Source organism: Habropoda laboriosa, unplaced genomic scaffold (genome assembly GCF_001263275.1).
Source record: "Habropoda laboriosa isolate 0110345459 unplaced genomic scaffold, ASM126327v1 scaffold193, whole genome shotgun sequence".
Taxonomy (NCBI): domain Eukaryota; kingdom Metazoa; phylum Arthropoda; class Insecta; order Hymenoptera; family Apidae; genus Habropoda; species Habropoda laboriosa.
In genome coordinates, this window is record NW_017100342.1 from 769,323 (window position 1) to 791,667 (window position 22,345).

At 30.8% G+C, this 22,345-nt stretch overlaps 2 protein-coding genes across 2 annotated transcripts; one reads left to right on the forward strand and one right to left on the reverse strand.

Moving 5' to 3' along the window:
- The first annotated feature begins 491 nt into the window (after window positions 1–491).
- LOC108574516 (cleavage and polyadenylation specificity factor 73) lies at window positions 492–2,620 on the forward strand. Its single transcript, XM_017937125.1, has one exon. The coding sequence runs from the start codon at window positions 492–494 to the stop codon at window positions 2,550–2,552; it is 2,061 nt and encodes a 686-aa protein (XP_017792614.1). The 3' UTR covers window positions 2,553–2,620.
- Window positions 2,621–3,103: 483 nt separating this feature from the next.
- LOC108574498 (DNA polymerase theta) lies at window positions 3,104–11,868 on the reverse strand. The gene is made up of 21 exons (XM_017937103.1): window positions 11,215–11,868; window positions 10,919–11,149; window positions 10,581–10,834; window positions 10,355–10,487; window positions 10,081–10,282; window positions 9,780–9,975; window positions 9,543–9,712; window positions 9,195–9,462; window positions 8,783–9,113; window positions 8,560–8,701; window positions 8,248–8,491; window positions 7,592–7,733; window positions 5,471–7,514; window positions 5,198–5,406; window positions 4,931–5,132; window positions 4,664–4,845; window positions 4,467–4,586; window positions 4,008–4,343; window positions 3,669–3,933; window positions 3,357–3,583; window positions 3,104–3,241 (listed from the first exon to the last, which is right to left on the reverse strand). Exons 1-21 carry the CDS (start codon window positions 11,866–11,868, stop codon window positions 3,104–3,106), a joined length of 6,690 nt encoding a protein of 2,229 aa, XP_017792592.1.
- Window positions 11,869–22,345: the final 10,477 nt, after the last annotated feature.

Consider the following 22,345-nt stretch of genomic DNA (forward strand, 5'->3'; position numbering starts at 1 on the left):
CTTGTACTCACGCTTCCACATGCATAGTGTAGAGCTCAAAGCTGTGTGTAGCATTTCTCTGTCCATGTACAATAACATAGGTTACGTTCAAAAAGTCGTGATAAATTGTTATTTAATTAAATATTAAAGCGGTTTTTTGTTCATAAAACAAAAATGACAAAGGCGAAAATTAATATATATTATTTAACTGTGTTATAAATATTTTTCATACATTTGTATTATAGTATGTGGAGAACAATTTTCTAACCTCCACTATAGTGCATATTATGTAGCGTATAGTTATTGAAGATTCATTTATTCTTTATGGTGCAGTGATAAGATATGTTCATGCAATATTTATAAACACAAGAAATTATGCATATCGCTCTATATAATATAATTATGCAAAATTACACGTGAAAGTATAATTTATGAATAAATAACATGGGACTGTGAGAACATAATTTTGATTTATTTTTGTATTGTTATATGACAATTACAAGTTTATAAAAATGTCTGCAAAAAGAAAACCAGAAACACAAGTGCCAGCTGAAGAAAGTGACTTATTATCGATTAGGCCACTTGGTGCTGGTCAAGAAGTAGGTAGATCATGTATTATGTTAGAATTCAAAGGAAAAAAGATTATGTTAGATTGTGGTATTCATCCTGGATTGTCTGGTATGGATGCATTACCTTTTGTGGACTTAGTAGAAGCAGATGAAATTGATTTACTATTGATTTCCCATTTTCATTTGGACCACTGTGGAGCTTTACCATGGTTTCTACAAAAAACTAGTTTCAAAGGACGATGTTTTATGACTCATGCTACTAAAGCTATTTATCGTTGGCTCTTGTCTGATTATATTAAAGTAAGCAACATTGCAACAGAACAAATGTTGTACACTGAATCTGATCTAGAAACTAGTATGGATAAAATAGAAACTATTAACTTTCATGAAGAAAAAGATGTGTTTGGAATAAAATTTTGGGCATACAATGCTGGTCATGTATTAGGTGCTGCTATGTTTATGATAGAAATAGCCGGTGTTAAAATTTTATATACAGGAGATTTTAGTCGGCAAGAAGATAGACATTTAATGGCTGCTGAAATTCCAAATATTCATCCAGATGTTTTAATTACTGAATCTACCTATGGTACACATATACATGAAAAAAGGGAAGACCGTGAAGGAAGATTTACAAATCTAGTTCATGAAATTGTTAATCGAGGTGGGAGATGCTTAATACCTGTGTTTGCATTAGGTAGAGCACAAGAACTTCTCCTCATTTTAGATGAATATTGGAGTCAACATCCTGAACTTCATGAAATTCCCATATATTATGCTTCTTCTTTAGCAAAGAAGTGTATGGCTGTGTATCAAACCTATGTAAATGCAATGAATGATAAAATTAGAAGGCAAATAGCTATTAACAATCCTTTTGTATTTAAACATATTTCCAATTTAAAAGGAATTGATCACTTTGAAGATATTGGGCCATGTGTAGTAATGGCTTCTCCTGGAATGATGCAAAGTGGTTTATCAAGAGAATTATTTGAATCTTGGTGTACAGATGCAAAAAATGGAGTTATAATTGCTGGTTATTGTGTAGAAGGAACATTGGCAAAGACTATTTTATCTGAACCTGAAGAAATTACAACTATGTCTGGACAAAAGTTGCCTCTGAAAATGTCTGTTGACTACATATCATTTTCAGCACATACAGACTATCAACAGACTTCAGAATTTATACGTATTTTAAAACCACCACATGTTGTACTTGTGCATGGAGAACAAAATGAAATGGGAAGATTAAAAGCTGCTTTGCAAAGAGAATATGAAGATGATCCCAATACAACAATGGAAATACATAATCCTAGAAATACAGTTGCTGTAGAACTATACTTTAGAGGAGAAAAAACAGCTAAAGTAATGGGTACATTAGCAATGGATACACCAAAACCTGGACAAACATTATCTGGAGTTTTGGTTAAACGAAATTTCAATTATCATATGCTTGCACCATGTGACTTATCAAAATATACAGATATGAGTATGAGTCAAGTCATTCAAAGACAGAGTGTATACTTCTCAGCATCATTACCAGTATTAAAACATCTTTTAACTCAAATAGCTGGAAATTTGGAGGTTGTAGATGATAAGAAATTGCGTATCTTTAAAAATATTGATGTCACAATTGATGGAAAAATTGTTACTATGGAGTGGATTGCAACACCTGTGAATGATATGTATGCAGATTCTGTTTTGACTGCAATATTACAAGCTGAAATGATGGAACAAACACCCAAAGTGTTACCTGCACCCACAAAAATGGACCGGATGCATTTTAAAGAATGCTTGATAGAGATGCTTCAAGAAATGTTTGGTGAAGATTCTGTTCCTAAAATCTTTAAAGGAGAAAAATTATATGTAACAGTTGATGGAAAGAAAGCACACATAGATTTATTGAATTTAGAAGTAACAAGTAAAGAAGATGAAACTTTTCAGCAAATAGTACAAACAGCAGTAACAAAATTGCATCAATCACTTGCACCTCCCTGTGATACAATTTAAGAAATATCTTTTTATTACACAGAATATAATACTGATAGAATTATTATGTGTATTAATAGAAAATATTGAACAGCAAAGACTTTTATATATTGTACAATTTAATGGTAATATACAATACAATCACTTGTGCATTTTTATAAAAACAATAATAATTAGAATTCATTGAACGATTCTAAATACTTAATAAAAATCACATTATTTATTATGTTTGCTTACATGTAAAGCTTATACATAAGATTTTTACAATAACAATTTTTATTTCATTTTTCGGCATATAACCATATAAATTATTGACATGATTTAAATATATAATTCATTATTTCACATGCTAATATGGAAAGTACAATCAAAAATAATATAAATATATACAATTTATATCATTGTAAATGCATGCAATAGCACAACATTATGGATTAAATATTATGATACATATTATTTTACTTAGTAAAAAGTTGAAACTTGATTAATTGAAGATTAATATTTAAAAGTGTATATAAATAAAAAATATGTTTATCAGCGTCATGCTTATAGTAAAACTGAATAGGTTAACATTATAAATTATATTCAGAAAGATCCCCCCATGCTGGTCCTACCTTAAGTTTTACAGTTAATGGTACAGCAAGTTGACATACTTGCTCCATTGATTCTTTTACTATTGTTGCAATTTGTCTTAAGTCTTTTATATTTACCTAAAAAGGAAAAATGTAGGACAAATATTATTTTTTGGAAAACGAAAAATTATTTAAATTAGAAATTTAATAAAATTTTTATAATTTTAGAATGTCAAATTTTGTTGAATACTACCTCATACAAAAGTTCATCATGAAGTTGTAATATTAAATAACCACCCCTTTGTTGTGCTTCTCTGCTATTGCTTCTTAATTTACGAGTGGAATTAACAGTAGACATAATGGCTGCTGAAGTTGGAAATTCGAATCGTATTCTTTCTTCTATATTTACCATTGCTTTTTTGGCAATATCAGCTGCAGACCCTTGAATTGTAGTATTTACTGCTTGACGTTCGGCTTGCGCTATCCAATAAAAAGTCATAATAACTCATTTATAAATGCTCAAAAGGTTTATTATAAAAATTAAAATATAGTAATAAAAGTCTACATTTTTCTGCTGGGATTGTACTTGTCAATCCAGGAAACATTCTACGTCTGTCCAAAATAGTTGTTACATATCCATTTGTACGTGCGTCTTGTAGTACATTATTCAACCACTTTGATATACTTGGATATGCATTCATAAAAGATTCCAAAAATTCTTTGGCTTTAACTTCGTCCACTGACAAGCTTTCAGCTAGTGTTTTCAGTCCCATACCATAAATCATTCCGTAACATAATTGTTTTGTATATTGACGCATTTTATCATCAACCTTTTGTAGAAATAGTATTAAAATGATTTATATTTATTTTTAGCAATAAATTGTTTTTTGAATATTTTATGTACCTGATCTTCAGATACATGATTCCAACTTGCGGCAATGCTTTTAAAAATATCACCTGGTTTCCGCATAATGTCACACAGTGTAGCATCTTTTGAAAAATGAGCTAATATTCTTAATTCAAGCTGACAATAGTCTGCGGACAGTATAACGTTACCTATGGCTGGTATAAATGCCATTCGGACACTTATAGTAAAACTATTATCTTCGGAACTAAAATCCCTTGGTACATTTTGTAAATTTGGTTCATGCATTGAAATTCTACCAGTTAATGTACATGTTACACAATTACCGCGAATACGAGAACTATGTTGAGCCATATTCAATATTGGATAGACAATCTAAAAATTTAGTTTTGTGAAATTTTCACCTACATCATTCTAGATTACTTAATTATATTATGTATGTATTTTATTAAACAAAAATCTTAATTTTTTAAGTTTCACTGTTAATATTGTACATACTTTAGACTGAGTTGCATTTAATTTACGCCAGGACATAACAAGATTAGATATGGGATGATCACTATTCCCCAATATTGCTTTATTAATACTGATTTTCTTCTTTTTATATAGACCTAAAATCTGTAGGATCAAAATTTTAAAATTACATTCAAATAATTATATAACTAATAGTTTATTTTGATAGTATATTTACAAACCTCTGCAACCTCTTTAGATGAAGAAAACTTAAATCTTTTAGCACTTAATGCATAAGCCCGTTCTTCTAACGATGTCATTTCTGCGCGGATAGCAGAAGACAAATCTTGTAATGATTTTAAAGATACACCTAAGCCAGTTAATTCCATACAAGCTAATAAGGTCACTGTTTTCATTTCAATCTCTAAAAATATTTTTAAAATTTCCTTAAGATAGACAAAAGACTGTAACACATTAACAGTAAAACATACACTAATAATATCTATTACCTTTAAACGTGTACAGTAATGTTGGACTTAATTGCTCTAGCTTATTTAAAAGTGAGTCTGTAATGTGCCATGTAAGTACTGTTTCTGTAGATGCTCTAAATTCTCCTGGAACTGTACTTTTGATATTCAAACCAGGTCCTATATCATAACATGCACCTATTCTTTTAGTTATAAAGCAACCTTGTGGAAAATGTTCCTTCACCTATTTATGATTTAAACGTCTTTTAAAATGATATATAATGCTACAAATACATATATATTACTTACCATTTCATTAAAAGTTTTTTCATATGTGTTCCCATCATATAACCAGCTTGCTGTTTTGGGGTCCAAAAATTTACAATTTGCAATAATACCACAACATTCATACAAGCTTTTAAAGATTTCTTTAGTTGCAAAACATTGTACATATAAAAGTGTATTAGAAAGCAAGTCTTTTAATAGCTTCATTTGTTCCTTAGCTGGGATTTTTAAATCTGAAAATATACCGCTTTAAAACCTATCAAAATATTAAGTTGATATAAGTGTAATTTTTAATACCTTGTTCATTTGAGAAGGAAATATAGTATGCAATATTGTTTTCCCAGGAAATAGCAACACCACATAATTTTTTATCTGCATGTACATAATTTTCAATTCTTTTAGTCCTTTTTTTTCTTTCGGTATTGATAGAACCAATAATTTTAGTGCCTATATTATTTGTTTCATTATTATACAATTCACAATTTAAAGCTAGAGCAATGTATCGTTTCTGCATTACTTCACGTTTGAATAAATTAAATGTGGGCCTATCGCTTCCGACTTTTATAATATTTATTGTATTCCAATTAACCTCTTCATCCATGTTTCCTACAAATTCATTAGTTTGTAAGCACATCCTAGAACTTGTTTGAGTTCTTTTTAAACTAATTTTAGATTTCTGCAAAATATTTGCCGTTTTTATAGGTGTACCTTCATCTGAATTCGAGATTACACTATCTGTACTACAATCTTTATTAGTTAAAACATTTTGTAAAAATATTTTCTTTAATGTTGCTTTAATTTTATATTCTTCATCTCGTATTGGTTTTGAAATAATATTTGTATATTTTGCATCATCTGACATTTGCTTTGGAATTTTTTGAGTACATATTCTTTGCTTTCTTTCATAACTTAATTTATTTCGTATTTTGATACTTGTAGCTGGTGAATCCACATTTTGGGAAGCAATAACAATATCATCAGAATCTGATTTATTAGAATCTAAAGAGGTTGCACGAGTTTTACTAAAAAGAATGACATTTGCCATGGGTGATTTTACAACTGATATATCTTTGAATACGCGTTTTCGTGTAATTTTTTTTAAGTTATCGGGAGTACTTATTGGCTTTTCGAGATTCGTGTCATATTTGTTTCTCATTTTTGGCGTAGAGTTACTTGCTTCAGCAGTTTCTGTAAGATGTACATTTGTATTTTTTATGTTCCTAATGTTACATTTAACTAATACATCTTCATTATTTTTATCTTGAATCTGATTTAACTTCTCTGTTATTTTTTTTGGTTCATTCCAAGAATCATCTTTCCAGGAAAGTGAATTATGTTTTGCGTGTAAAGTTGAAAAGTTCAAAGAAGTACTATCTATATTTTTATCTGTTATATCTTTCTTCGTTTGCGTTTCGTTACAAATACTATGTGTGGCTTGCAATTTTCTGTTTATTTTATTTTCTGTTGCTACTCTATCTTCAGATAATTTAGAATCTTCAAATTCGGAGAAATGTAGAGAATCAAAAATATTTTGTTCAAGAGCATTACAAATTTGTGTATCAAGCTTCAAACTATCATTGAATAGACTAGGACTTCTAGAAACTGTTGGTTGTATATCATTTTCGAAACTGGATATACGAGTAATTGTATTTACGCAAGTTGGTATTACAGTATCTGTTTCATTTGAAATTCTTATTTTCTTAACAGATGTATTACTTACACTTGGAGCATTTTGTACATCGTTTAACGAAGGCTGAATTGTAAAATTTTGAGTGCGATTCTTTTTATTGCTTTTACAATTTATTAATGATTCACTATTTCGCATTTCCTGAGATTTATGTATTATTTTAGGATTGCTATCTTCAAAGAAATCAAATGAAAGTTTCTCTATTGGAGAATCCAATAATTCTAGAGTATCTATTTGTAATAATTGATCAGTGAGTTTAATATCGTCGTTCTTTCCTTCTTCTATCATATTGTTTTCTAAATCACATTTAGAATCTATAAAATTTTTTATAACATTTGTATTAACTTTGTATTTTTCATTTTCATAAGATTTACAATTGCCTTGGTTTTCATCAATGAAATTCATATTCTTTTTCATACTTTGGCTTGTTAAATCTGAACTCTTTACATGTTCATTTAGAATTTCGTTTTGATTTGAATTAATCTTATTTTCAAAATTACTGGATGTAGTTTCAACTTTTATTTGTACAGCTGTACGCTTCGTACTGTGATGTATGCTTCGCTGCACTTGTAAGCTTATTTCAGAATTAGATGTGTTTGTAACACTAGATTGTTCATTTTGTTTCCACGACATATCTTGCAATCTTAGTTCATTCTATAATTAAGATATAAAATTTTGAGTTTAAAAATAATTTAAATACACCTAATATTAACAATACAGTAATTAACTACCTGAACTAATGCTCTGGCTTCATGTACTAACATGATTGCAGCTTCGTGAGTTGTTAGACCATCTTTTCCAGTAACGAACACCGTTCTCATTTTATTTCGTTTTACTGCTTCTGATTCGTGTTCACCGTCATATTCTTTTTCGCTAAAATATAAGCACAATGTCTTTTAATGCCTTTTTATGTCACTACTAATTGTACATATACAAGGGTGACTGTAAAAATTTCTATCTTGAATATCTGTGGTCATAACGATAAAATCATATGGTCATTATGATTTTTTTTTTAAATAAAAATCGCTTGCGAGATATGAAGCTTGTTGAAGAATGTTCAAAAACAAGGAAATATCACTTGTGATTTTGTGATTACACTTTCATGAACTAGACTAACTATGTATTATAATTGTTCATATTCACTTTAAAAGTTATTATCAGCAAATAAATATAAAAATATGATATATTGTGAAAAAAAACATACGAGTGACTACTATTATATTTTCTAAGCAACTCGACCTACAAAAAAACTATTATAAACATATAATAACCCTTTTTGTATTAAATAATTTTTATTCAGAAGAACTATGTTCCTGAGAAATTCAAGGTAGTAATTTTTATTGGTGCATCCTGCATATTAAAATATTAAAATATTTTTATGTTACACCTTTCAAAAGGAAGTGCTTTGTAAAGCGCACGTTCAACATCAAGTTCGTTAGCCATAGCTAAATCTGCTACAGATGTGATTCCTTGCTTGTAAAGACTTCTTGCGCGTAATCCATTTAACATTGGAAGGCGCAATAAATCTAATAACTCTCTACAGACACCGAATTGTAATCTGGTTTGAAATTGTGAGACTAGTAATTCCATACAGTCCCAGCCTAACTGTTTACAAAATTGTGTGACCATTCCTAAAGATGATTTTTAAATATAGTAATATTATTAGACATACTTTCATGTAAAGTATAAAGTACATTACCAGCAAATGTAGAAGCAGATTGTTGTAATGTTTGAAGAACTCCACGACAACAACCATACTTCTTACAAACTGCGTTAAGAGGAACTTCACGTACTAAATCGTGTAAAGCTAATGCAGTATAAAATCTCCTATGTATATTAAGCTGAAAATAGAAGTTTGGTCCATTTAATTCGTACACTCAATAAATATATTTACTTATTAATTGTATTACAAAATAATTTACCGATTTTCCTGATCGCACAATGCCTTTAATAGCTGAAGTTAAAAATCGTTCTTCTACACCAACAAGTTGCCCAACTCTACGTTCACTTTCTGACAATAACTTCCATAATTCTAGAAATGTCATCCAATCAATAGCTCCAATTTGATTTCCAGAATTGAGCGGCGTTACTAGATACACGACGTGTAATTCTGTATCCAAGACAAAGCATCGTCTTGCTTTTTGAAGTTCTTCAAGTAGAAACAAACCATCTCTAGGTGGTATAGATGCTGCTAAACATGCTTTCCCAAAAGCTGTAGCTACCCATCTGTGACCTTCTTCTGTTTTTTGTAATCTATATAATATTACATTACGGAAAACGTAAAAATACTGTCCAATGTGAAAATTCCTGAATGATATTTACTGCTATACATACAATAGAAATTCATTATCTATCAAAAACTTAATTGCTTCATTCGCAGGATCATTTGAATCGTGTTCTTCACTCAAACTTACTAGGGTACACTTAGTGTACAATTCAAGATCTGAAGGAGTATATACAACCTCGCTAGCAATAGCCTCTAAAAGAGCTCGAATCAAAGGTCCCGAATCTTCAAGACAAGAGTGAATCGGTTTCAAAGAAGCTGATAATAATGTTTCAGCTGCTTTTTGTTCATTTGGTTTACACATAAGTATACTTTCTCCTAGAAAATCACAAAATAGTTTGTTTGACTTCATTTGTACACATAGAATTAAAACAATTTATACTATTATTTTATTTTACCTGCTGTATCTTTTCCCATTCTACCAGCGCGTCCTATCATTTGTCTATAGGTAAGACTATCTAATAGTCTACCACCAAACATTGGAGATCTAACAATTACCCTTCTAGCAGGTAAATTTACTCCACTACTTAAGGTTGATGTTGCAATAAGAACTCTTAAAGATCCAGACCTAACATAATTAACAGTTATTTAATTCTTTCTCAAATATTTATAACAAATATGTGTAAAATAAAAACCTGAAAGAGCCTTCTATAATATCGCGTTCATCCATAGTAAGACCAGCATGATGAAAAGCTACACCAAATGAAACTGTATTTTTTAATACATTATCTAAACCTATGGGGCTACGTTTTAATTGTTCTAATGTTTCAGAAATTAATGCAGAATCTAGTTGATCTCTTAAAGTTTTACCCAGTTGCGTATTTTCTTGACCTAAAAAAATGTATGTTTATAATTATGAATTTTAAATTATAGTAGATATTGACTGTATACTTATAAACTAAATTCGAAATTAAAAATTAAAGAGATTAAACAAACCTAATTTATAAAATGCGGCAGCTATTTGTTCAGCTAGTTTTTCACACCAATTTTTTGTTGGACAAAAAATTAGTACACTATGTCCATCCGAAATTGTTTCAATACATAAATGAAAAATATCATCTGAATCCATGGATAATTCTGGCATTGGGATTAAGCTTCTTATAAGACGTAATTTACTATCATAAATATTTTTACCTATCTAGAAATATAAAAGCTTTTACTACCAATTCTAAATTATAAACTTATTACGTTTTTATATATTATAAAATACCTTGCATTGTTCATTTAAAGGTATTGGTCTGAATTCTGTTTTATACAGTTCAGCATCTAACCACTTTGCTAAAAGAGATATGTTTGGAAGCGTAGCAGACATACCAATCAGTTGTATATTAATATTTTCATTCCTGTAATAGAATAGAATGTCAATTTCTGTATCTATTTGCAATAATCTTCTACCTTTTCCAAATCCAAAATGGAAACAAATGCATTTCAATTACCTAAAGGTCATATATTTTAATTTCGTTAAAAGTAATTCAAGGAGGTATCCGCGATTTGGATCACCAACAAGATGTAATTCATCTATAACTACAGCTCCTAAATTGACTAGTTCATTTTCTTCCATTAGACGATTTATTAACGAATTTGCTTTTTCAATTGTTGCTATTGCAACATGAGTTGCTGCAAATCCTCCAGGAGGTACAACACCACCTGTGAATCCTTCTACTCGAACACCACTATCAGATAACAAATCCTACAAAATTGTAACAGTGAGGATGACATATTAATATGTTAAAATTTTTAAATTATATATTTTTTGGAGTAAAACAAATCTTACTTGAAAATAGTACATTTTTTCTCTAACAACAGAGACAAATGGCAAAATAAAAATCACTTTCTTTCGTCTTTCTAATACTGTTTTTATCATCAGAATCTCTGCTACCAAAGTTTTTCCAGCTGATGTTGGAGCTGAATATACTAAATTACGTACTTCTTCAATAACTTTATGTTTTGATAAACATTCTACTTGCCAGGCAAACATATTGGTTATTCCACGTGCTACATATTTCTGTAACATATATAAGTATTAATTTTTAATCGAAGTACTTAAAATTAGAAAACATTTTATATTACCTGAAGAATGTTTGGTGGTAAACCCCAAGAACCTAATTTGTACCGATCTTGAGTTGGTATAATAGAGATAGAAGAACATGATTCTGAAGATTTTTCTGTGTTACTTATAGCAATACTACTGTTACACAGTTTTACATTGGTTGTATTATTTGTTGTAATATTACTTTTAACACTGCTATTATTAGCAAGTAAAGATGACAACTCAGACTTACTACATTGTTTCGACAATGTATTTTTATTAGAAGTATCAGTTTTTATATGATTGGCACTAGTATTAATATTTTCTTTGTTAATTTTTAGTAAGTCACAATTCTTTCTTATGGAAGTAATTTTTTTAATTGTTAATTTGTTTGATATACTAGTTTTAGTAGCAAGTTTTGATTTTGAAATATTATTTATTCTAGATTCTTTATGTTTTGAATTATTTCGATTTAAATTGGGTTTAATATTAGTTGAAGTATGTGATATTTGTTTTGATCGACTAACTTTATCAATATCATTGGACTTAGTTGTTAACTTCGAAGGAAATGTACTATCTTGAAAGTACACATCCATATTACTACCATTATTAATATCCATATTTTTTACTTCAGCCTGAATACAGGCAGATAAAGTATCATCCCCAAATGATGGTAATTTATTGAAAGATTGCATTTTGTTATAATATTCTACATGAATATTATGTATTAAAATTGGCTAGTAATATTTAAAAAAATTTTGTAATTCATTATTGATTCATTATCATCACATATATGACAGTTTTTAATCATTTCTATATAATATTCATTCATGATTTTAGAATATACAAAAAACTTTTCTAGTTTTTCATTTCAACTCAATTCAATTAAATAATTTGACTAGTTTCATATGTATAAATAAAGCAATTCACTACATGATTAGATTCAATTCATCATTTAATAAATAATTATCTAAATACAAATTTAATTTATATATAGAATTTATAATCATTCTCTTTTGGAGTATATGCCAGGAATACTTCATATTTAGCTCAATTAAATGTTTGATTATAAATGATTCACATAGTATATACATAAAAGTAAATAAATTTCTTCATAATAGTTCTTCACACTAATTTGTTCATTGTATATGTTATAATTTTAAAGTTCGAAACATTATTAGTAAACATAAAATTTGAAATACACGTGATGAACATGTGTAACGTGTAATTTGCGTATTACAGCGTTATTCTCACAGCTGCTTTCTATTGTGATTTTAAATTTCACTATTAGTTGGTGATTAATTACTATTTAAAAAAAATAGAACGGCCTTGCATATAGTAATATATGCACGATATATTATTAGCCATTATCATTATTTAGTATCTACTTTCTTTATTAACATAAATTATTTGTATCATGTAATATTACCCTAAATTTTCCCTAGTAGCATACTTTACAATTCAAACCGTAAATAAAAAAATTACATATATTGCACATAGCTTTTTACAAAACCAAACAAAAAACAAATTATCTTAAGTTTACTCCAATAATAATGTTAAAAGAAATTTTTGCATTAAAATTATTCTACTGTTATTTAAAGATAAATTCAATATTTATAAATTTAACATTTAGAATTTTTTACAATTAATATACAATATGCAACGGATAATAAGAATGCATCCAAAATAATTATTTACAGTATTTATTAGAAATTAAGAAGCTGTTATTTATCAGTAATGAAAATAAAAAAATACTGTCTTTCATAAAAAGTGTTAAAAGGTACATTACATGTTATAAAAACAAGTGCAAACAGAAGTTTGCCGTACACTCTCACTTACTCTATTGGCCTAAATTTCACGGTCATTAAATAATAACAATAAAATTAAATCTGCTTGAATATTTTAGATTGAAATTTGTTTTTAATTATTAAGAATAAGAAATATGAACGAAATACGTTGCTCTAATTATTAATACTATTTGTTCATTATGATTGTTAATCTCTATTAAAATGAACAATTTTAGTCATACAGGCGAAAATTTTCATCGTAATATTCTATAAAATTTAACGTCACTATCACAGTTTTGTACACAGTATCCAACTGTAAAGTTTAAAACCAACAGAATATATTACTTGTAAACGTAAAGCCACAAAATGCTTAAAAGTATGATTAAATGATTAAAAGTATGTAAAAAGTACACATTTCTTATCAAATAACAGAATCTTTACGATTAAAAAATGTTCAAACAAGAATAATCGCGAAGGGACTGTTTACCAGTTAATTTTAATTTCATATTCGATATAGAATATGAAAATAAGATGTTCGTTTATCTTTTATACCAAATAGATTTTTTTATTAGAAAGTGTGAAATATTTAATCAATGATCCGTTGGTAGCGACACGTATCGGTTAATCGCATATTTATCAAAGTTAGTATTTTTTATTTCTGTTCACGCGTCTTAACATGTTACATCGATTTTTCGCATGAGTGAATCCGTTGGTAAGATTTTTCAAATTCTTGAATGTGATGCACCTGAAGAAGGTGATAGAGAGGTAATAATAAAATAAGCATTTGACCAAGCTCTAACAGACGGTTATTTACATTTAATAAGAGGAAACCTGCCATAGGAACAGGTGTAATCATATCGGGTCTTATATCGAGGAATGCTTCAGTTCAATTTACGTATTTTCCCTAATTGACTTATCGAGTAATTAATTGAAAAAAAATCAGCATCCTAGAAATAAACCTTATTTTGTTAATTAGGCGATGGAAAATAAAATAATAGAATAAGTTGATTTTATTTATTGTTTTATATAAACAAAAATACAGTGAAGTTAATATTTGTGAGTAAAGCTGAAATCGAAGTTTTAGTTTATAATTACAGATGTAACTGGTAATAAAAGTACATTGGACGTACTTTCCAATTGATAAAAAATTAAATAGCATAAAGTACATATTTTCGTTTTGGATGTTTTAAATATTTTTCACAGTTTTTCATTTATTATCTTTTCAAATAGGAGATTAACTAATTATTCGTTTAATTTAACTGAACGGAAGCTTGATTGGAAATTACAATTTACGTAAAATAGTATGAATTTATGAATAAAAATGTTCTAATTTGAACACCAAAATGTTATCTAACGAACAATACTTGCAAAGAAAAAGAGAATATTGTTGTAGAAACAAGGATCAAAACTGTTGAAGGAATTTTAATAAAAATTATAAAATGCATGGTAATGTTAAACTTAGCAATAAGGTTAAAACACACGTTCAACTTTTAAAGCACAAAATCAAGCAAAGAAAATCTTTCGAACAGTAAAGCATTTAAACAAAGTAACACATCAAGATTGCATTTAACAGTAAACACAAACTAAGCTTGATTTATAACAGCACTCTGATAGATCACTTCGATGTTCAACCACGCATACACATTGTATCCTACATCTAGTTCGACTTTCAAAGGCATCGCTATATCATAACGTGTTTAATATCGTACAAGATATCTCAGAGATATTAAATGTGTGAACAGAGCTTAAACGAGGACAATGAAACGATAGTACATTATTTAAAATTTTTACCCCTCGAAACAATTTGAACATTCCAAAAATAAAAATTGCCCAACGTTCCACTCTGATCTATCTCAATCCATCGAATGCATTACACAAAGAAAATAAGTAAAGTTTAAAAGTGGTGTCTAAAGGGGCGTTCAGACGATCAATACATATTGTCAATATTGAATATTTCATGCTTCATTATAAATTGTCAATATTTCGAGATTCTCAACGTTATTGTACGTGTAAAGGGACTCTCAGAAGATCGATATATATCGACGAGAACCCTGAAATATCAACATAATATATCGATCGTCTGAACGTCCCTTAATGTTATCTTAAAAAAGAAGCTCGGATATCTCGAAGAATATTCCACCGATCCGCTCCGGTTTTCTGAGACGCGCGAACGGTGTCCGACACAGCACTAGTAATTCAATGTTCAAACGCATCATTCAAACGCATTCGATATCGCATAAGATCGTGCGGGGAGTGTGAACGGGGCCTAACCGATGGAATAAACGCGTCGGGCGGGCAGACAGGCAGACAGACAGAAGCTGGAGCACCTGTCTGTCCCTCCACTCTTCTGTACGGTAAAGAGGGGCCCGCATTGGATACCCCGTGCCGTGGTTCAGTACCTCGTGCACGCTCACGCTGATAAGACCTTATTCTAATCACACGTCACCTGGCGTCGATAGTCGTGTGCGGACCTTTTACGCGATTTCTCACGCTCCGTCTGACGCAATGCCTTCTTCCTGCCTTCAACCAATTTCACATCTTCAACCATCCCGTCTCGTATTCTCTCCTCCTCGCTTTTTCTCCACCTTTCTCTCTGTTTCACGTGCATCAAATTGACGCGGCTGGTGGCACTTTCATGCAGCGGATCGCGCCAGTCCGATCCAAGAATTTCTCCGGATCAGCCGATTGAACACGCCAACTCGCCCCTAGCTCACCTTCTTTTTCTTCTTCTTCTTCGTCTGCTTCTTTTTTCTTCTTGCTCCTTCGAACGCATACGTAATTACCTCAACTCGTGCGATTATATCTGATCGCTCGATCAGTCGAACGAACAGTCACGTACGATTCGTACGTATCACGCTGAAATACGTGCTCACGCCGAACACAAGCCACGAGGCCGGGGATGCATGGAGAATATTCTTGCCTGTTCTACCACGGTTCGATGTTGGCAAAGATATCGCGAAGGGATCGCGGTACGTCGATTTCCGCTCTGAGCAACTACTCGTGTCGGCAGCTTCCAACTGCGGCGGCTCGTTTCCGCGGCAATGGATCGGGAATCGATTCGGTTGCCCGTATCGTTTAGTTCGTTTCCGACGTTCAAGTGCTAACGTTACTCTCTTGCGCCTCGCGCTCGTGCTTGGCTTAAGCGCGCTCATGCTACACACGACGACCACGTGTTCTACCTACCCGTGCTTGGTAGCAACATTTCATATCGGAGATGAAAAATGAACGGTATCGATCTGGTTAATTTGTATACGGTGCCCCAAGTGCAAATGTGATATCGATAGACGTCATCGTAGAGGAAGGCTGTTGCACCCATTCTGTCGAAGGTCGAATTATCGACAATCCACTCGAGAGGGAGAGGGAGAGAGAGATAGAAATTAGGTGAACCACTCGAGGAAGAATTTCTTTTTCACTCCGGTCTTGGGGATCGTGTAAGTTCACGTGTGGTTATAGTATGTATATATACCTAGAAAAGGAACCTGAGCGCGGTCTGTAGCAAGAATATTTTTGGTGTTACATAACGGAGGAAAAGAATGTACGTGTTGGATGGTTGAGTGACGGTTTTTGTCGTCTTTTTTTTTTTAACCCGATGAACACCACGTGTCGAACTGTTGACATTGAGATTTTTTTTTTGGTGGAGTTTAATGAAATTTAGGTAGCGAAAATGAGTTCCCCGAATCGTAAAGGGGGAATTGAGCCTTTTAGTGAAAGCGGGATAGCTGCTGAGTGTTTGTGAAACCGTGAAACTGCGAAACCACGTGCGTGACATCTATTACCTACGGCAGGTAGATCGTAAAATCCGCTGTTCCTTTTGTTCTACGAGGAAAACGGCGTGATTACTCGACACGCGAGTGCGGCTTTCGTAGAAAACCTTGTAGTATTGGCCTGTAGGAATCCCGTTACGCCTCCTGTTGAGTGCAATTTGTTGGATTAAAGGGAACGTCCAGATGAAATTGGTAAGCAATGAAACTTTTTGTCGATTCCTACTCTATCATTTGTTCTAATCTTCGGATGGGTACTGCTCTATCTACTGATCTGTATACTCTATATTGCTATCGTTTCGGATAGTCATTCTTTTTATCGTGCGTTATACTTTCTGAGAATTCTATGTGTATGTGACTGAGATTGAAGGGAAGTACGAGATTATAATTTCAAGTGTTGTATTCATTTTTTAACCTCTGATTTACACAATGTTGTTTAACCCTTTCGTGATCGTATAATTTTTTAAAGAATTTCTTACTTGTCTATCGATCATCATCAAGTCTGTAATCGATGCTAAATTGAATTTCAATTTTTATTCGAGTATACTCGAGTAAGACATACGCGTCCCACGAAAGGGTTAAAAGTATATCTTATTGTTAAATGAAATTTTTTTATAAATTTTTGAATAACAAGTGTTTTATTAAAATTCAAAACCAACGTGCCTTCGATCTTCTGAAAATAAAACGAAGTTATTCTTCTCAGTCGATAAATTTGCTTCAATTTCATTCAAATACATTCTGATTAATCGTTTTTTCTTAGCGATTTAATTTTTCAACGATTGAATGAAACTTCAACTATTCTTTACGACGAATGTTTGTAAATCGGTGTAATCAAAGGATAGATAACTAACGTAGAAAAGAATTAATATGGATGTGTTTTCTTTATCATAGCTTTTAGCTGTAGTTTGTCCCATATTAGATAAATTTTATTCGTAATACAGTATGCAGCCGAGTATATTAACAAGCATATTAGTGCGCATTACATTATGGTTATTTACTTATTTCGCCTTGGCACACTTTTTAACGTTTCGTTTGTTAAGCTAAAGGAAAAAAAAGGGTAATGCGATTGCAAGGTGATACGAATGTGTATGTATCTGCTACGTAACATGGTGTTTTAAGAAATGAGTGCTTTATGCAAATTTTACGTTTTCGTTCCAGGTGTAATTTATTTTAACTGTTACATTCGGCCGAGATTGGTTTAGGTGTACTTTGAGTAGGTTGATAATTACGGTATAGCCGGAGAAAGGACGATTTTACATAAAAGAAGAAAAAATAAACGATCTGTTTAAATTGCACAATAAGATATTTAAGATGCAAACGTAAAAGATTACTGCAGAGAATGTTTTAATACGTTAATAACCATTTACAAGTGAATATTTAAAGCAGAAAATGAATAGTTAGGACTTGGAAATAATTACAGGAATTATATACAAACGATCATATTCTAAATACAATGTGCTGAATAGTATAAATCATATGATGTTAATTACACGTAAGCAGAGATTAATAGTATGAATTTAATACAAGTAGCTAGTATGAAATTTAATACAACGTACAGAGGGAAAGTGAAACAGTACAGTGTACAAGTGGATAAGATCTAAAGAAATTAATCTTTTTAAAAATCAACGCCTAAAATTGTGCAAAAATAAATATATGTATGTCAATTTGGATTTTAATAATGCATGTATCGATCGATATACAGGAAAGGTCCTACCACAAAGGTTGTAATTTAATTGAACTTTGTAGTTTCGATTTATTGTTAGAAAAACTTTAGACTTAAAATACTTGGAACTAATATCATTTTCTGTAATTTGAAAAATCTGAAGTTAAGAAGAAAATAGAACATTAATTCTTATAAATGATAAAAATTGAAGATGCTCTTGATTGAAGAAACAGAGACTACATTTTTACGTTTTATACTAATAACGAAATCATTTTTTATTTTGCCGATGAAACGGTCCTAGAGGTGAAAACACCCTCTCAAAAAAATGGAGACTTTTCCTATTATTGTAAACATTTACAAAACTATGCATGATATGGAAAAAAAAGTTAAATTCCAAGTTGTATTATTTTCTACATTATGGTGGTAAATAATTTGCGAAGAACTTTGTTTCAAAAAATTAAAAATTGCGGGGGTAAATTTTGGCAAAGAATTTCCGAAGAACTTTATGTCAAAAAATTAAGAATTGCGAGGGTAAATTTTGGCAAAGAATTTCCGAAGAATTTACAAACAAAAAATTAAGAATTGCGAGGGTAAATTTTGGCAAAGAATTTCCGAAGAATTTACAAAGAATTTTATTTCAAAAAATTCGAAATGGCGGAATTAGGTAAATTTTGATGAAACTACTTACATTTCTGCAAAGTCCCCAATTTTTTGGAATTTTTAGATTACCAAACATCCCTTGCGAATGTACATCAGCTGATATACATGTATATTATATTATTTTCAAGAAAGTCTTAACAGTATTGAACGAAAGATATTCGAAAGTAGTATGCAAGTTGTACTCGAACGACCCTGTAATAGAAATGAATAATAAGCGATGAACAGTAGAAGAACAATGTCTAGAGTCTAAGTGAATTGTTTTTTCTTTTTTTAACGATTGTCCTTAACGGAAAAGAATGTGTGAAAGCGTATCGTGGCTGCCCTGTTGCCGGCGCAAAGATGCTTTTATTAATGTTAACGAACCGCACAGCTAAACTCGTACAAGACGTAATCATACGATTCCCAGCTTAACTTTGCTTCTAAACAAAACAACCCATATGGTGTGGTTCACCTACACACCGCCGATCTCAGATTTAACGACCCTGATCGTCTTTTAGGAATTTCTGATCGCAATCACCGTGGGAAGTGGCCATTATTTCTTGGCAGTCGCTATTAATTAGTAACTAATTATCTCGCGTAAGAATACATGAATTAACCACAGAAATGGACTGCCAATTTCTTCAGGCTAAAGATCGAAACCCCTAGATCGAAAGGTATAATGAACTTGCAAGCACTATTTCGTGGGCCTCCTGTGAGCCAGCTTCCTTGTGAAAGTCGATTGTTTCGGTGTAAAGTACGCAATGAATAATGACTTCATTGTTTCACGCTGCATGCCGTGTGTGCAGCGAGGAGAAGGTCGTCTAACCCGTATATTTTTCTACTTGATGTGCTGTATAATTGGAGGTCGCACACTGTTGGAATTGTGTAACTTTTAGAGCTGTGCGTTACGTATGAAATATCATTGGATTAGAAAGAATGGCTATGTGACATGCGAGGGTAGGAAAAGTAATTAGACGAGATACAATAGATGAATATTTATCATTCAGATACATATTTCTCCGATGCTTTTAATGAATACTATATTATAAATACAACAATGTGTAGTTGATTACGGTAGATTACATAAAATTAGTGTTACAGTAGTACCACCTAGTATGTTTTTAATGAGTGATCTTCAAAACGATTCGATTAACACTTTTACCATTGCAAATTTCATTTTCTTAATTATTTAATTTTTTAGAAACGTTTAAATTGATTTTTTTTGGTAAAAAGAGGTTTTTCCTATTCGAGCTGACAATATTTCTACGGTAATTAAAATTTTGGAAAAATCCTACGCTACATTGTAGATGATACACACCATTACGTAGTCAAAGTGTAATCATTGTGCTTGTTCGATAAAATTTTGCGGCGATATTAAAATATACTTTACATCGAGAATATACTTTAAAGGTAGTTTACATAATGTTGCGTTTAATGCCTAGCACTAATTGCTTTTTAATCGCAACAATTTACAATGTTCGAGTTGCAGCGCATGTGACAATGTAAAACGCAAATAACTTTGTACATTTGCTACATCGTTAACTATCGGTGTAATTACTTATACCTGATGGTTAATGGTTTCCTTGTTTATAATATACCATAAACTCGTGAAAATAAACAATTACAGGTTGTCTCGTTTCTCAAAGCACTTATTTTCAAAGCTGAACTTATTTCGAAGAGTAATAAAATGGAAATTGGCTTTCGAATAACTAGCTTCGTGCACTGAATGAATAGTAATACTCTTTCCTTTTAAATGATTCTGCCCGCTGATTTATCATTTCTCTTTCGTTTTCAGGTGCACTTATACATTGTAGATACATACAGGGTGAGTCACTTTAGACTGGAATCGGAAATGTCTTCGAAATTGTCCATTGTACCGAGAAATGGTTTCAGGCAAAAGTAGAACGGTGTCAAGGGGGATATAATTTTGTTCGATTAGTTTTTTTTTAGATGGACGCGTGGAGAAAATATGATGGCCAAATTTGTTTGTTTTTAAATATTTTTTAAAATATTTAAATTGTTTCTCTATAAAAAAAAAAGACAATCTTCGACATTCTGAATTAGAATGTTTAATGTAAATTTACATTAAATGTTCCAATGTAAATTCTGTTGGTAACCCCGCATATTATTCAATTATTTGAAGGTTAATGTATTATAATTACGTATAAAATGGTATAGATGGATTCGACTCATTACCCTCTATCATTTGGTAGAAAAAACGCCACGTGTCATTAAGAAAAACCTAAATAGATGCACTTCTTAATGTAGAAGTTCAAATATCGCCTAAACTAATGGCTTTTTGGCATAAATAGTTTAATACTTTTTTTTTATAGGAAATGACGAACAAATTTGACTTAAGAAAATAGTAATTACATTCAATTATGTCCCCTTTGACACAATTCAACTTTTGTTTGAAATATTTTTTGATATAATTGTGTCATTTTCGAAGATGTTTCAGGTTCCAGCCTCAGGTGACACACCCTGTATACATGTGAACAGGTAGATACAAAGAAGCTGTGGCAAATTAATTCGTATTATAAATGACGGCATAAACAAGCTTTAATAAACAGAATATTTTCATTATTCAGTTATTTATATTATTGTTTTTTTTTTAAATAAAACGTGTGCTATATACTTTGCAAGAAATACTTCATGTTATAAATTGCAACAATTTCAACAAAATAAAAGTGAAATTAAGAAATATTCGCGGAAATTGTATTTCAATTTCATTGACCATTATGACAGCACAGGTGTTTCAGATAAACAATTTTTCTCTTAACAATATCACTACTTATTTTCGAATAAAATTTCTACATTGGCATAGTCAATATACTGTATTAATTAAATTAGTTATTAGTAGAGTACACCACCCTGAGGCTTCTAACATTACGTAAATGTTTGAGAATTTTTTCCATAGGCAAATCATAAATGAAACGTTTCAATTTTTTTCGGAGGATATACATGTAACTTTTAGCTTTTTTCTATAATTTTAAAAAAGTAAAAATGTTACAAAATAGAGGAGTTATTGCAAAATCTCTTCTGCGAAAACGTCGATTACTGGCCGCCATCGTCTTCAAGGATTAAAACGTCCGAAATAAAAAATTCTTTTTGATTTATAAATAAAAATGTATTAGCTACAATGTAGCCTACGATTAGTTGGATATATCAATTATTTAATTTTTTAGAAATGCTTAAATTTGATTCGTTCTGGTAAAAACGAGTTTTTTCTTTTCAAACTACCACAATTTTTACAATAATTACAATTTTTGAAAAAGTTGCACGCTACATTGTAGATAATATATTTTCGTTTACAAATCAGAAA

Bases quoted from the DNA above. Each gene is read 5' to 3' on its own strand.
- LOC108574516 (XM_017937125.1), top strand. From the start codon at position 492: ATGTCTGCAAAAAGAAAACCAGAAACACAAGTGCCAGCTGAAGAAAGT.
- LOC108574498 (XM_017937103.1), bottom strand. From the start codon at position 11,868: ATGCAATCTTTCAATAAATTACCATCATTTGGGGATGATACTTTATCT. The intron at 10,835-10,918 runs GTAAGATTTGTT...ACAATTTTGTAG, and splicing joins AAAAAATGTACTATTTTCAA to GATTTGTTATCTGATAGTGG. The intron at 10,488-10,580 runs GTAATTGAAATG...ATTCTATTACAG, and splicing joins TTAAAATATATGACCTTTAG to GAATGAAAATATTAATATAC.